The sequence below is a fragment of the Sardina pilchardus genome, chromosome 2 (assembly GCF_963854185.1).
Source record: "Sardina pilchardus chromosome 2, fSarPil1.1, whole genome shotgun sequence".
NCBI classification, from domain to species: Eukaryota; Metazoa; Chordata; class Actinopteri; order Clupeiformes; family Clupeidae; genus Sardina; species Sardina pilchardus.
The window spans coordinates 15,471,221-15,487,012 of NC_084995.1; the positions used below are offsets into that span (position 1 = coordinate 15,471,221).

Genomic DNA, 15,792 nt, shown 5'->3' on the forward strand with positions numbered 1-15,792 from the left:
CAGTATCATTACAGTAATCCTGATCAATTCTGGAAGCTGAAATGATTGTTCCACTTTGTCCTATTTCAATGAGAATGAGAGACAGGGAGAGAGAGAAACAAAAGAACTCTTGTTTCATCATCAGCTTCATGTTTGCTATTGTTCGTCATCTGAATATATCCAAATAAGAGAGGCGACGTCTGGAATATATTTATTAAATTGGTATCCATTCATTCCAGTTTTAAATACATTGGAATAAAAAAAGTCAGTGGACAGCACATACAAATCTGCATTTGTTCAAATCTCACTACTGTGACAGGCCACTCGTATTTATAATGACAAACACAAACAAGAACAAGGCATGTTGACAACTGGCCATAATAATCAAAGATATGGCAAGGACACAGAAAGTGTTTTGTGAGCGTGCACAGTCACACACATGAGAGAGCAGCCCTTGGAGAGCGTAAGGCAATCAGCTTTGAGTTATCCTGAGATGCAGCAACTATTATTGTTCATAACTACTTTAAACTGTACAAAGGATGTAGAATGGGGTTAAATCACCATCGACGGGCGTCATACTCATTCAGTTATTCATTCATTTCTTGTATTTTCCCAGGTGTTCTCTTGAGATGATTATTCTCTGGATCTGAGCGGTGCCTTCATAAATCTGCAAAACACAAATGGGTGGTTTAATCAGTGTCTCAACAACAGCAACAGGGCAAAAGCCCTGAATCATGTTTCATAATTTTTATAATAGTTATAATTGTAAAAATCTAACCTGATAAATTTTAGCGTCCCTCATGAGTTTCTCAACAGGATAGTCACTATTGAATCCATTTCCACCAAAGACCTGGACGGCATCCGAAGCACACTGGTTGGCAATATCTCCAGCAAAGGCTTTGGCGATGGAGGCAAAGTATGTGTTCCTTCGGCCGGTGTCCACCTCCCAGGCAGACCTCTGCCAGGCCATCCTGGCCAGCTCTACTTTCATGGCCATCTCAGCAAGTATGAAGGCCACGGCTTGGTGCTGTAGGGGAAACAGTGTTTTAAGAACTGGGAAGGGCACATCTGATATCTAATTTAAAGCTGGCTTCATAAAAGTCCAGGGCTATTATAGGACGTATGACACATAAAAAACACATTTTTTTTGTAGTACCTGCCAGTCTTTTTTACATCAAAAATAAAAAAAAAAGTGAAAGAATGAACAGTAAAAGAGTCTAATGTTCTTTTTCCATATTTGGACTCAATTATATTCCTGAACAACTGAAACAACATGTACATAATAAAAAATAACAGCGATAATTACAAAGTACTGCTACTACAGTACATGGGATATAAAAAGCACACATATTCTGACGCCAACCTACATCAGCAATAACCCTGCCGAAGGTCTTCCTCTCCAGACTGTATTTGGTCGCCTCATCAAGAGCTCTCTGAGCCAGGCCAGTAGCTCCAGCAGCAACCTGCACAATAGCAATGCATGTCAATATTTCTTGAGGACAACGGACACGTCGCTGCACCGAACTATATATTTTCACACACCACTGCCCCTGAAAGTACATTTACAGTACTGTAATTTCCCAACTATCAGCCACGGCTTATACATTGATTTTGCTCAATTTCTTCACCTGTGAGGTTAATACACAGGGACAGTTCATATGCCATTAATTTGTTTTTTGTTGATTTTAAATGGCATAAAACACTGTCCTGCAGCTTATACACAATGTGGCTAATACACAGGAAATTACTGTATTCATGGGTATCATTATGTCCCTTTCCACCAGTGTATTAATCAAGCACCATGCAGTCTGCATTCGTGGGTGCTTGATTTTATACACCTGTGGAAAGGGACCGGATGAAACCCATGGATACATCCTATGCTTTCATTTGTATGACTGTGGTAGATTCTGGGATTTTAACTCACTGGAGGCCTTGTCTTATCGAAAGCCCCCATGGCTATCTTGAAGCCAGCGCCTTCACCGATGAGGACGTTCTCCTTAGGTATTCTAACATCCTCGAAAGTGAGGCCCCTGGTGTCTGAGCATTTCTGGCCCATGTTCATTTCCTGTGAAAAAATAAAAAATAAATCAGTGCCTACCACCATTTTCATAACGTTCCAAAGATAACTCCTCTCTTAACACATCTTCCAACCCAACACATTTAACATACATTTACCATGCCCTTCCCTCCTCTAGCTCTTTCTTCTACCGCATTCTCCTCCAATCACACTTTGACTAGTACTTGTAATGTTAGCACTCTTTATCCTGTAGTAATAGTATTGACAGCTGCTGCAGTAGTAAGTCTTATCTAAGGCCACCTCTGCACTGCAGCTTGGAAAGTTATTCTCTTTCTGTAGTCACTTTGGATAAAACCATCTGCTACATGAATACATGTAATGTAAACATAAAGATAGGAGCTCAGAGAAAAAGTACAGATTTCCAGCACTAACTAACCTTCCTTCCAATCTGGATCCCTGGAGTGTCCCCATCCAATATGAAGCCTGTGAAAGCTTTGCTGGCTGGGCATTTAGGGTCTGAGTCAGTGCGGGCCAACAGGAAGTACCTAAGTTATATTAAGGTCGGTTTAGTAGGACGAAAATTACATTTCAAATTATCAACGCAAATAACACTTTCATATCTAATGAAAGAGAAATCAGTAATCAGAAATCCACCAACCAGTTAGCTTTCCCTCCATTTGTGATCCACATTTTTTGTCCATTGACAATGTACTCGTCTCCTTTCTTCACAGCCCGAGTCCTGATGCCTGCCACATCCGAGCCTGCCCCAGGCTCTGTAACACCGTATGCCTACCAAAACAAAAAAAAAATCAGACAAAATTGATAAAGGATCCATGGCAAAAAAATATCAGAGAAAGAGAGAGAGAGAGAGACTTGAGAGATGTCTACACTTACACACATCAGGGGCTCCTCAGTCATCCTACCCAAGTATTTGTTCTTCTGTGCATCACTCCCAGCGATGATAACTGGCATTTGCTGTAAAAAAAAAAGAAAGCACAATATGGTGACTAGATGCAAGATATCTACTCAGTGAGCTTCAACAAGATCAACAAAGCAATATAATGCTAACGGTTGACCATTAAATTACATCATCAAGATTCAAAGACAGCTACTTACACCAAGCGAGTTTGCCTCAATGGCAGTCTGAACACCTGTGCAGCCATAAGCCAATTCCTCTGTGATAAGGCAGGAGTCAAATATGCTCAGGCCCATTCCACCTGTAAACAGAAAGTCCATTAAATCTGTGGAATGACTTTCGCATGCCATAGACATTCATTAACAATATTCATTGTGATTATCAAAGTAAAGTATGTAAACTATGTGTGTTGTTTACAGTCTCATAAGATAAATAAAACAGACCAGTAAACATATTTTACACATCATAATCTTCAAATGAAAAATGCATACCACATTCCTCTGGAATATGAGAGTTCATCAGACCCAACTCCCATGCTCTTTTGATGATTGGGAAAGGATACTTTAAGTGGGAAAATACAGCAGAAAATATCCCTTAATATTCAAGAAATAATCAATAATTGAAAATGAATAAGTATTCCTGAGTTTGCTGATACAATGAAGAAATAAAAGAAGCTCACTTCGCCACTTTTGTCATATTCTGCAGCTGCAGGTACAATCTCCTCCCTGGCAAACTTCCTGGCCAATTCCTGAAATTCCTTCTGTTGATCAGTCAATTCTGTTGGAATTTAAAAAGGACAGAAGTTATACATTACACAAACACACACGAGCACCAATATATTGGTGGTATCAATGTTGGTATTTTGTAACTTACCAAAAGAGTATCCGCCTTGTGGTGCTCGAGCTACACTGGTTGCAGCCTGAGCATTGGTGCTCTGGTACCGGAGTCCAGTTCGGACACTTGCCCTCAAAACCTATCAACGAAATGGAAGTTTCACAGTCATCTGACAGTCTCTCATTTGGTACAAAAATGTGCCACCCTTTGAGATAGCAATAACCTAAATCTATGACACGTACAGTATGACACTCACCCATGTCATATACATTATGTGTACATGTTATGTAACCAACTCCATTTGTGCTTGACTGTTTAACTGTCGAACTGGGTTAAAGGTCCCTAGTCAAAAAAACCCACCCCGTACTCCTGGATTAATGAATTATCTAACGTTAACCAACTAACTGACATAACAGTATCGTTGCATATCAAGGATGTTTAATCATGGTGACCCTGGGACCACTATTCCGACCAAACCCCGAACTTGACCGCCAAGGAGGCTAGTCAAAGACCCTGGTTAACGTCCCTGCAGCAAACGACAGCATCTACGCTTGATAACATAATAACAACTGCGTTAACACCTCAGAAATATACTAGCTAACTCAGGCAAGGTTAAATATACCAATCTCTAGCTATATCCTACAGCTATACCCTACATACAGGCAGTCACACAGCTAGCTAACGTTAACGTCAACGTTAGCTATATGAGCCAACGCAGATGTTGAGTGGTTACCAAACAATGGCGGAATATGGAGATATACAACTTTTCAAGTCGTCTTCGACATTTGCGTCATTACAGAATCTACACAACGCTAACCGTACGATTGAAGCTGTTTTGATGTTTCATTTTACCTTGTTCAAATGCATTCTTGCCGACTGCAGCCAAGCCTCTCAGCTCCTGAACAGTGTGATGATGATGTTTATGAAACTAAAACGTATGTGTCTGACCAATCACAGGACTGGATTTTTGTCACGTGCGACTAGCTGACTCTTCACCTACTTTCTAGTTACCTAAGTACAGAAATAGACAATCATGTTTGATACCTTTATTTTTGCGTGCATTTAATTACTGTGTTGACATAATTTAGTTTGATGGTGTCGTTCAAAATTAATTTATCCGCACTGGGCACTGGGCACTGGGCACTGGGCACATTCACACCCGTAATCCCTTTGAGAGTTGACTGTGGGCCTTATGGTAATTTACAGATTCCTTACAGCTTTGTTTTCTCCAAATATGTTGAAAATAGGCTAGCCCAAAGCCATCGATATTTTTGGGCTAGTCTACTCTACCAATCACGGAGGTTTGTCTTCATGCCTTATGCCTTCCTATCTAAACTTTAGTTCCAGTTCAAGTTTATTGTCATACTCATAAAGACAGGCCTAATGAATGTTATGCTCAAGAACCAGCTCAACTTAAATGAAATATATAAGCAATGCATGCATTAAATAGCAAAATTAATAGAGTATATGAATTGCTACAAGGGGGGTACAGGTCCAAATGCTCTTGTAGGCTACCTTGAAAACGGTAGAGACCTCAGGCCTTGTAAATTCCCTCTTTAGAAGTATTGAAATGTGTATGAAAAAAAGTAACATTCTGTGATAAGATTTTAAGCATGGAAATGTATCATTATCATGATATAAATTTCAGACCATACCACCCAGCCTTAAAATGATTCAGTATCTTTTCATAAGTCCTTGACAAGTCCTTGATAAGACTGACAATTTACTTGCAATACTTTTATGATGGATCCTGCGTAAGGAGGATGGAAGAATCAAGGAGAGATAGATATTATGTCTTTCTTTTTTACCCACTTTTTTCCCTGATAATGATAGTTATCGTAACCATACTGAAATTTCTATCCAGAAATCCATTTCCCAATCTCAAATCTTGTGGACGAAGGGTCAAATTCAGGCTGGCTTCCCATCTATAATAATGACAGTTCTCGAGACATGAATGGATTCTTATTTAAACCCGCCATGTTAACAAAACAGGCACCAGCTTTTTGTACCAGGGTATTGATAATGATAATTTCTTGGTCTATAGTCATTTATTGTCGGTCATAGTATCGCTGCGAACTTATTTTAAACCGAAAGTTGACTGGCCAATGATTGCACATTGTGGCTGAAAATACTTCCACACAGGAAGCATCTCTGCTTCTTCACGTATCGACCCTCTTTCCTCTCCCCACCTTCCTTACCTCCTCTCGTAGCAATTAGACAAATGAGACATTCTTGATGACGTAGAGCTCTGAGCGATTTCTGGGGCACCAGCCAGAGGACCGAGGAAAGAGGACTCATCTGGGATGGGAGGTTGAACGGCTGGTGTTCTAACAATTTGATGCTGAACATGCTCTGTCTAGACTGTGGAGATGACACTGAACTGATGACACTCAGTACAACTCCACTAACAGCCCATCCCATCTGGTGTTAAGAAGAGAGCTTCCTGGGAACTATTTCTCTGAAATGGAGGACATCAACCCCATTCTCAAAAAGGCCCATCAGAGGTGCTTCCAGCTATAACTCAGGAAGTACAGTGTGCCATATCTGCATCGAGTCAGTGCTCATCCTAAGGTTCGGAGCAGCCACAAAACTAGACAGGAACAGATGAGCAAACCATAGGTGGTCAGCAGAAGAGATAGCTGTAGCCTATAGGCCACATTTTTAACATGTGACCAACCAACAGAGAATACTGGAAAAACAATTAAAAGATCACTGCACATTTTTCTGATGTCATATACAGTTGCTGAGTGACGTTTGAATATTCAAATTGGCAGTGGCCTCTTAATTTTGAATATACTACCGGTCAAAAGTTTGGGGTCAAAGAAATTTCCATTCCACGCCATAGACAGAATACCAGAATTGTTTTAATTATTTTATCAGGAAGCAGCTCAGATTTGCAGCTCAAAACGGTTCTCCAATGTTTACTCAGGATTGTTTTTTCCTTCTAAAATGATATGATTGGTAAACAGATGCCTTGAGCATTGGGTGAATGCTGATATGGCAATGCAGATATTGCATTAAAGATCAGCCATTTCTCTCTGCAACAATGGAGAACCTGCAATTATGTAAGCAATGCACATGATAAGCTGGCTCTAATTTTTTTTTTTTTTTTTTTAATAAAGTGCGGGGGGGGGGGGGGGGGGCATCCAGCTCGGTTTTGACATTAAAAATATATATATATATATATATATATATATATATAAAAAAAACAGTTTTGCCATTTGAAAAACTGTTTCGATGAGGCCCTGCACCTCTGAACACGTCATGTTGTGGTTTCTAGTTGGCCTGGTCGCTGTGTGGAGGACCAACTAATCGGATGAACAGACTAGAATGGGCACTGTTCTGTGGATCAGGTCTACCGACATGTTGTGTAACGGTGTCTTGCCGTAAAAAATGTGTTTCCATTCCATTGCAAATGACGAAGGAACTACGGAGCCTAAATAAGGAAGGACGGCGCGTCGACGAGGAAGAGAGACACATGGGCGGAACTACGGGGCTGGGCTGAGCGCCCTTTAGACCGGCTGAGCACGGCTCGATTCGCAAAGTAACAAGGCATTTCACTGTCAAATTCTGACTACAACAACCGGGTTGGACTAAAACGCCGAATAGGTCATTTTTCCACGTTCTGCTCACTGGTATTTGTCAAGTTAAATAACGGACGGGGTTGACAAAACGGACCACAACAAAAGAGTGATGTTAGGTGGCGCTGGTAAAATTGTGTGCTGACAGTGAAGTTGAACACTCTAGCTACAGCTAGCTAACAAGCTAGCACAACAAATAGGCAAGAAATGACACCAGGCGACAACCCCCACGTCTTGTTGGGGAGGATTAGGTTTCTCAACGAATGCGTAAGATGTTTTAGAAAGAGTGAGCCTCTTCCAGAATGTCTATGTTTCGTTCCGAAAGAAGTGTGCTACAAAATATGCAAGGATTCATCATCAACCTCGTCGGTGTCGTCTTCCTCAACACCTGGAAACTCATCTGGGAAAACACTGATCTCTGTTTGGGAGAGTCCTTATCAATCTCCACATAGTAAGAAATTATGTAAATGTAACATTGAACCAAAAAAGGGAACGTGTATTCGAACAACAGGAGAAGAATACTGTAACAGTCATGGTCTCTGGGTCAAAATAAGCAAGGTAAGTTCAAATGCTTTTAGCCTAGGCTAGACTAACATTGCTAAAAGACAATGAATGTGCTGTGGAGGTTAAGGTTGACAATCTGACGTTGTAATGTATTTAAAAGTTAATTGAAACATACGTATTTTTAAAGATCACATGGTCATGTTCTTATGTTTGACATGTCTTTACGATGTTGATTAAAACATGTAACGTTAGCTATTGCAAGTCAATATGCAGAGGCCTCACTCGGATTTGGCTAGGTATTGACATGTCATTTGGGTGCTCATAGGCTAAACCTTTATGTTGATATTGCTACATAACATGTAGACTAAGCAGACTTCATCTATCTCATGCTGTAATGGCTCTACTCTCCCATGTCATTGAAGGAACAACTGGAGGAATATCGCAGTGGGGTAGATGTGGAGGAAGGCTGGATCCTTGTGTGTAAGCACACTGAAGGTGGAGACAGGCTGGTGCCCGTTGAATCACCTGATACAATCAGCAGACAGCAGCAGCTTTTTGGTTATGACCATAAACCCTGCAACAGGTGAGGTTTAAATCCTTCTTCACTTTAACATTTTGATAAACTCTATATGAACATTGTACTAAAATTAAGCACAGCGACTGTTCTCAGCACAGACACAGAGAAAAGAAGAAACTGTAAAGAACACTAATTTAAAAGAGATGAAAAGCAAGTCTTGACTAGTGATAGTCTTGTCAAGACCTTAGGTGTGGTATAACTCCTATCCACAGGCATTACTCTTTACTCTGTCGGCTTTGTATCACTATCAGGTGGGAACAGGTGGTGGATATTGAGAACGCCTTGTATTTGGGAACCAAGCCCAAGGTGGCAGAGCAAGATGAGGCTGCCACACAGAAACTCAGGTGAGTAGAGCTCAAGACCAGCAGACCGCTAGACACCTATTCAAGTTCTAAAAAGAGCCCCTCAAAGGAATAGTCTTTGCCATCTTTCAGGTATGTGCCACCGACATGGACTTACGAATGCGACGAGGACCTGGTCCACTACTTCTATGAACATATTGGGAAGGAAGACGAGAACTTGGGCAGTGTGAAGCAGTGTGTTACCAGCATTGATGTCTCCTCGTGCTCTGTGAGTCAAGGACTTTACACAGTTTAATTACATGCTCTCTAATATTCTGTTTCAGTTCTCTTTTTTGTTTGAAGACATTATACACCACAGTGTATTGTATAACTGTTGTTGTATGATTATGAAATAAGCTACATGTTCATGAGGTTGGCAAACTCTTTTATGTCTTCACTGTTACAGTGTAGGGCTAGTTGTTGTTTGAAGACATTATACACCACAGTGTATTTTATAACAGTTATTTTGTGATTATGAGATAAGTGATGTGTTCATGAGGTTGGCCAATTCTTTTATGTCTTCACTGTTACAGTGTAGGGCCAGTATAAGAGCATATACAGGCCTTTCCATACCATGGCCTGAGAGTCTGTAACTTACTATTGTACTACTGTTACTGTCGTAGCCAGGTAACATTGACAACGTTTCATGTTTCCCCTCTCAGGAGGACCCCAGTGGAGGAGCCAGTTGTCTAACAGATGGGGACAATGAGACCTACTGGGAGAGTGACGGCATGCAGGGCCAACACTGGATCCGTCTACATATGAAGAGAGGCACTGTAGTCAAGTAAGCCTTATCACACACACAGACCAGCGCAGTGACATGCCTTTTCCACTATTGGTTTAAAGATATAAATGCCTTGGGAACTCTAATTTACTTTCCTCTGTACATGCAGTTTCTTTAGATTTGTGACTTGGCTATTCCTAACTGCCATCTGGTAGTCCTTGGTATTACAAACAGTAATTGAAAGATGATTGAATTATATGGTATGGTCTTTGCATTTATTTAGTGACAAGCTCACATGAAATGTGTTTTGTTTGCGTCTAGTAAGTTGATGCTGACAGTGGATTCAACCGATGATAACTACATGCCAAAAAGAGTGACTGTGTTTGGGGGTGAAGCAGAAAATCTGAAGAAGTACAGTGATGTTACCATAGATGAGTAAGTTTGCCCTTCTTTTGGTAAAAATGCAAAAGACAGATTGGTTAGCAGCTAACGTGGTAAACATGCTTTTTATTTGTTCTTCTAGGAATCTAATTGGGGAGGTTTGCGTGCTGGAAGATATGACGACACACGTGCCAGTTATTGAAATCCGAATCGAGGAATGCAGAGGTAACGGCACGTGACTTTTTATTCTCTACATTTTTAACATTTACACACTAAGCTAGCCTTTTATGTGCATCCATTACTCACAAAAAAAGGAAAAAAGGTTGCACTTTGCAAAGTGCGACCTTTTTTCCTTTTCTTAGTAAACATATAAGTTTGGTCTAGCACTCCCAAAAACAAACCAAGAGACTGAGTGAAGCCTGCTCCTACCATACAAATCATCCATTACTCACAACAGATATACAATTTGTCTGAAATTTCAGATGATGGCATTGATGTCAGGATCCGAGGCTTGAAGATTAAGTCGTCCTGTGAGCGAGATTTGGGCCTGAGTGCGGATGTCTTCCAGTCGTTTAACCTGGTGCGTTACCCCCGTCTGGAGGGCACGCCTCCAGAGATCCTGTACCGCCGCGCGCTCATCATCCAGAGGTAACCTGTCCGTTTTTAAAATAGGCACAAGATGTCCTCTTTCATCCATAAAGGACAGTCTGAAAAGCTTAATTCCCATGTGGTGGTTGAATGATGATGTTCTCTATTTGCAGATTTATTTCTCTGTTGGACAGTCTTCTGCCACATCTGGTGCCAGCCTGGGACTACAGTCTGGGTACCTTCAACCAAATCAAGGTGATCAAAAGCACTGTGCCACAAAGATGTACGGCCTTTGTGTCAGTGGATCAGCTGATTGCACATATGTAATGTGGTCCTGCTCCATTATGCCTGACATGCCTTCTGACCTGCAGTAGTAACCTCTGGTCTGTGCTGTCCCCTCCCAGAGCATAAAGCAGTTCCTACTGCTGTCCAAGCGCCGCTGTGCGCTCATCAGCCAGTGCCTGAAGGACTCCGAGACCAACAAGCCCAACTTCATGCCTCGCCTGTACATCAACCGTCGGCTAGCCATGGAGCACCGTGACAACCCCTCCCTGGACCCCACGTGCAAAAACGCAGTCTTCACTCAGGTACTGTCTCAGAAGAGCCGCATTCTTACTTTGCACACAGTGTGGAATATGAACGCATAATGCACTCTGTAATTGGGTCTTCAAAAACCCAACCATGCATCTGGAATTCAGATTATATATTTGTGTTGATGGTTGTGTCTGCCTTTTGGTTCTTCAGGTGTATGAAGGTCTGAAACCATCAGATAAATTTGAGAAGACACTGGACTATAGGTAGGTATACTTTTAAAATAAAGTAAGGTTGTTTTCTGTTGCCTAAAAGGAGGTATTAATAAGTAATTCACTTACAGTAATGAATAGAATAACAGAATGTCAATAATACAGTGGTTACAGAAAATACATGTTTCTTTTTTGTATGTTGACATTATTTGTGACTATTGGACAAAACCCACACAATCATCACTATGTAATAAGAGTCATGGCTGACCATAGTGGCACATGCCATGTTTGTGGTGACGAATTAGTATTCTTCTCAACCTCTCAGGTGGCCTGCACGATACGACCAATGGTGGGAATGTAAATTCATCGCAGAGGGAATTATTGATCAAGGTGACCTATTTGTGCATTGTGACCGATCATCACTTAACTGATGTTTGAATTGATTAATGTGCAATGTCCATAACAAATAATCCTAAATTAAATAATAATAATAATGCAAATTCTCTTCCTTAGGTGGAGGATTCCGGGACAGCTTGGCAGATATGTCTGAGGAGCTGTGCCCCAGTTCAGCTGACTGCCCCATGCCTCTACCATTCTTCAACAGAACCTCCAACCAGGTAGCCGCTTCTTGTCTGTCTCGACTGGGCCGACTCTTGTTCACTCTCATTCCGTGTCTTTTTCTGGCATGGTTTACCTCCATGTCTCTTCGGTGTTGTTCGGGGACTGACTTTTTTGCCTTCTTTCTGCCTTTTCTTTTTACAGGGCACAGGGGAGGCCAGAGATTTCTACGTGCCCAACCCTTCCTGCAGGGAATTCCATAAGTATGAGTGGATAGGCCAACTGATGGGAGCTGCTCTGAGAGGAAAAGACTTCCTGGTTAGCATGAGACTTGTGAACAATACGCATAATGTATGTTTTATTTGTTTCCTTGCTGTGTTATGAACATGCACACTAATACGGGTTGTGCTCACAGGTCCTGGCTCTTCCTGGACTGGTGTGGAAGCAGTTGACGGGAGAGGAGGTTAGCTGGACCAAAGACTTCCCAGCAGTGGACTCCGTACTGGTGAGCACCTTTCTGATTTGTGGCTCTAATCTGAATGATGGGCAAAGTCTTACTTATTAAAGGTAGGGTATGGAATTAGCTTTGTTGGCCATTTTTGCAAAATCACTTGAAATCCTATTCCTAACCCACTTATAGCCACTAAGTTGGAAGCACTGAAATGGAAATTAAACACGTCAATCATCTGCGGAACGGGCAGGGCTCGAAAAACTCCAGCCAATAGTATTCCTCACCCCATACCATCATTTCACAGCTCGTTCGTCAATCTAACGTCTTCCTCTTCCTGCTCCCCCTCCCCACCGCGCGCGACCCTTTCGAAAGCTGGTGACCGCGAGTCAGTGCTGAAACGAAACCAACTGCCTGCTGCTGCACGTCCATGTTCCCCTCTTGTTGTATGTGTCACTTCATTTCTATACAAACTAAGGCAGCGGATACCTACGGAAACTCAATCACCCACGCAATAAATAAGCTATGTAGCAAAAATTAAATTTTACCGTGACACGAAGAGTGTTGTAAACATGAAATCGAAACTTAACAGCTTGGAGCTACAGTGGAATAGGCGAACCAACGGGCCAGCACTAAACTCGGGTATTTCAGGAGATAATCGCCCTGGTAAGAACAAACCAGATTCTGTTCAAATATACACACCTATGGCTACTGAACCATACGTACTACAACCCTTTGGAGGTGAATAAAGAATGTAATTGGGGAAGTTGATGTGAGTGATTGTATGGAGACTAGAGCTCATAGTGCTGTAGACGCAGGCTGGCATTTCATTTAGCTCTCGCGCTGCGCATTTGAATTGTCGCTCGTGCATGGAGGGCGGGACTTGAGGTTGTATATGTTCAAACTCTGCCGTCCGTTTTGCGAATCCCGTACCCAACCTTTAACTAGACAAAATCAATGTGTCAAAATTGGACATCATGGACAAGACAATTAAATGCAGGCATTGATGAGTCAGCTCAGTGCCACACAACAGCTACAGTTCATGCACAAAAACTTGCTTGTTGATGGACCATGCACTTTGCCCACCATTTAAATGATGGCCCTCGAGCACTGTTCCCCTGTAACAGACGACAGTGACATTAGCAATTCACAATTTACAGGCTTTTGAAATGCCATCTTAGAAAAGTTTATAATGGACCCACAGGCAGACATCAAAGGCAATACTGATTTTGAATGCTTTTTCTCTGAACAGGTGAAGTTACTGGAAGCTATGGAGCACATGGACAAGGCGACGTTTGACTTCAAGTTCGGCCAGGAGCTAGTGTACACCACGCCACTTAGCGATGGCCGGCTGGTCGAGCTCATCCCTGGGGGCAGCGAGGTGGTGGTCCACTATGAGGACCGCATGGAGTTCATCCGGCAGGTGCAGAAAGCACGGCTGGAGGAGAGCCGAGAGCAGGTAACTTTTCTGCAGCGATTGGCAAGTCTTGTGTCGATTCGTCCCCCTGCAGAGCTTTTGTATGTTTGCTTCTGTCATGCTGTCTTCAAAGGGGTAGAAACTGAAAGACGTTTGTAAGACACCCTTCAATTCAAAAAGCCCAGTTTTATGTTTGTACAGTACATGTGTAGGAATCAATGAATATGCATGTCATCATTAGTCATGCCCATTTTTTGTGAGTTAATGTATTCAAAATGAATATTCATTTTGATTTTGTTTCATAACAGGTTTTAATATCTAGGACTGTATTTTTGCACTGTCTGTTCACTCATAATATATTCGTATTTGTGTGCCCTTGTTTTGCAGATAGCTGCCATGCGGGCTGGGTTGGTGAAGGTTGTACCACAGGCTGTGCTAGACCTTTTGACCTGGCAGGAGGCAGAGAAAAAAGTTTGTGGAGATCCTGAGATAACAGTCGAGGCCCTCAAGCGCTTAAGTGAGTTGCACCTTGCTGTTTTTGATAAAAGCCAAATATTTTTTTGTTTGTTTCCCAGTGTTTTTGTTGATATTGTATATGTACTCTGTTTACACTAACACATTTTGTTATCATCCTTAGCTCGATATGAGGACCTTGAACAGACAGATGTCCGTGTACAGTACTTGTGGGAAGCTCTCACAAACTTTACAAATGGTAAGCTAAGAACTTAAAGTAGTCTTTGAGTAGACATTATGTAACTAGTCTTAACTACAGACAATAGTTGAGTTAACCCGCCCTGTTTACCTGTTTTAATGTTTTATCTCTATTATCAAATGCCCTCCTATTTGTAACTGTGGATAAAGCTGGTCCACCCATGATAATGCATCTTGGTTCCACTGCAGATATACTGTAGCAGAGACTGTATTCAATATGCACTGTTTATTTTTGCTCACAGAGGACCGTAGCAGGTTCCTGCGGTTTGTCACTGGTAGAAGCCGTCTTCCTGCTCCAATCTACATATTTCCTGATAAACAAGGGTACGTCTGCATTGTAATCTGAATAAAAGATCTTTGTGATGAGATACAATGTCTGTTTTTCTAATTTTACGAATTTAAATGTTTAGGTCTGAAACTACAGATGCTCTGCCACAGTCTTCTACTTGTTCCAGTACCCTTTACCTACCGAATTACCCAAGGTAAGTTACTGATCTTCCCATTCGGACACAGAAAGGGAGTATTTGTTTGTGTAGTGTACATGTTTTACTGTATAAGCAGACCTTTGCCTAAGACAAAGTAGCTTAATTATTGGCCAAAATGTAACAACATTTCTGCTCCATCTCTTTTCAGTGCTAAGGTCTGTGAGGAGAAGCTACGCTATGCTGCTTACAACTGTGTGGCCATAGACACAGACATGAGCCCATGGGAAGAGTGACTTGGCTGCACTATGTTTACACAAGTTTTTCACACCTGGGTTTTTGCATATCCAGCAGTACCGTAGTATCATCCCAATCAAAAAAGAAAACTATGTCTACAATATTGCCACTGTCAACTGTGTAAATAAAGAGATAATGTCTTAACTTGTAGTTGCCTGTCTGATTTTATATCAATGAATTGGGCGGCAGTGTTTCAGGAGGTAGAGGAGTCCTCCTGACCTTGTTGAAGTGCCTTTGAGCAAGACACTTAACCCCAGTGCTCATGATGAGCAGGTTGGCACCTTGCCATTGTCTCAGTCTCAGCCATTGGTGTGTGAATGGGTGAATGTGAGGCATGGCAATGCTTCGAGGAGTTGAAAAGCACAAGTAATTGCAGTCCATTTAATAGGCTTATGCTTTATGATGCAGATACTATAATTCAACATACATTTTCTGTACCTGTATGCAACATGATGCTAGGCTTTGCTAGGCTTTGGTTGGTCCGGGCAATTAGCGTGCAATTAATATTTTTGCTGGGTTTACATTGGTCATGACATTTGTGGAATATCTTGGAATTTTAAAGTCAGACAGACCCTCAGAGTATTTTTTTTTCCCTTCTCATTATTATGCCAAGTTAAATTATAGTTGCCATTAATCATGAAAATACAAAAACATTTCTCCATTCATTGTAGATGATGGAAGTGTACTGTGACAACACTTTCTGGGTTACCAGAGGTGGAAAATCCACCTATCTGTTCCAACCACTCACTTAAAC

At 41.6% G+C, this 15,792-nt stretch overlaps 2 protein-coding genes across 3 annotated transcripts; one reads left to right on the top strand and one right to left on the bottom strand.

The window, feature by feature from the left end:
• Nucleotides 1–178: 178 nt before the first annotated feature.
• acadm (acyl-CoA dehydrogenase medium chain) lies at nucleotides 179–4,707 on the bottom strand. The gene is made up of 12 exons (XM_062520303.1): nucleotides 4,599–4,707; nucleotides 3,786–3,885; nucleotides 3,592–3,689; nucleotides 3,404–3,473; nucleotides 3,113–3,213; nucleotides 2,891–2,971; nucleotides 2,655–2,785; nucleotides 2,433–2,541; nucleotides 1,904–2,044; nucleotides 1,347–1,442; nucleotides 758–1,006; nucleotides 179–646 (listed from the first exon to the last, which is right to left on the bottom strand). Exons 1-12 carry the CDS (start codon nucleotides 4,611–4,613, stop codon nucleotides 575–577), a joined length of 1,263 nt encoding a protein of 420 aa, XP_062376287.1. The 5' UTR covers nucleotides 4,614–4,707; the 3' UTR covers nucleotides 179–574.
• A 2,500-nt stretch (nucleotides 4,708–7,207) lies between these two features.
• hectd3 (HECT domain containing 3) lies at nucleotides 7,208–15,182 on the top strand. Of its 2 annotated transcripts, none has more exons than XM_062520324.1 (21): nucleotides 7,208–7,885; nucleotides 8,254–8,414; nucleotides 8,660–8,752; nucleotides 8,843–8,978; nucleotides 9,412–9,533; nucleotides 9,795–9,908; nucleotides 9,997–10,085; nucleotides 10,337–10,502; nucleotides 10,616–10,697; nucleotides 10,847–11,029; nucleotides 11,187–11,239; nucleotides 11,511–11,575; nucleotides 11,699–11,802; nucleotides 11,948–12,061; nucleotides 12,159–12,248; nucleotides 13,444–13,650; nucleotides 13,996–14,125; nucleotides 14,246–14,320; nucleotides 14,562–14,643; nucleotides 14,730–14,801; nucleotides 14,953–15,182. In XM_062520324.1, exons 1-21 carry the CDS (start codon nucleotides 7,535–7,537, stop codon nucleotides 15,035–15,037), a joined length of 2,574 nt encoding a protein of 857 aa, XP_062376308.1. In that variant the 5' UTR covers nucleotides 7,208–7,534; the 3' UTR covers nucleotides 15,038–15,182. The 2 variants fall into 2 exon arrangements, with proteins under 2 accessions (XP_062376308.1, XP_062376314.1); XM_062520330.1 differs by having other exon boundaries at nucleotides 7,210–7,885; nucleotides 9,997–10,079.
• Nucleotides 15,183–15,792: the final 610 nt, after the last annotated feature.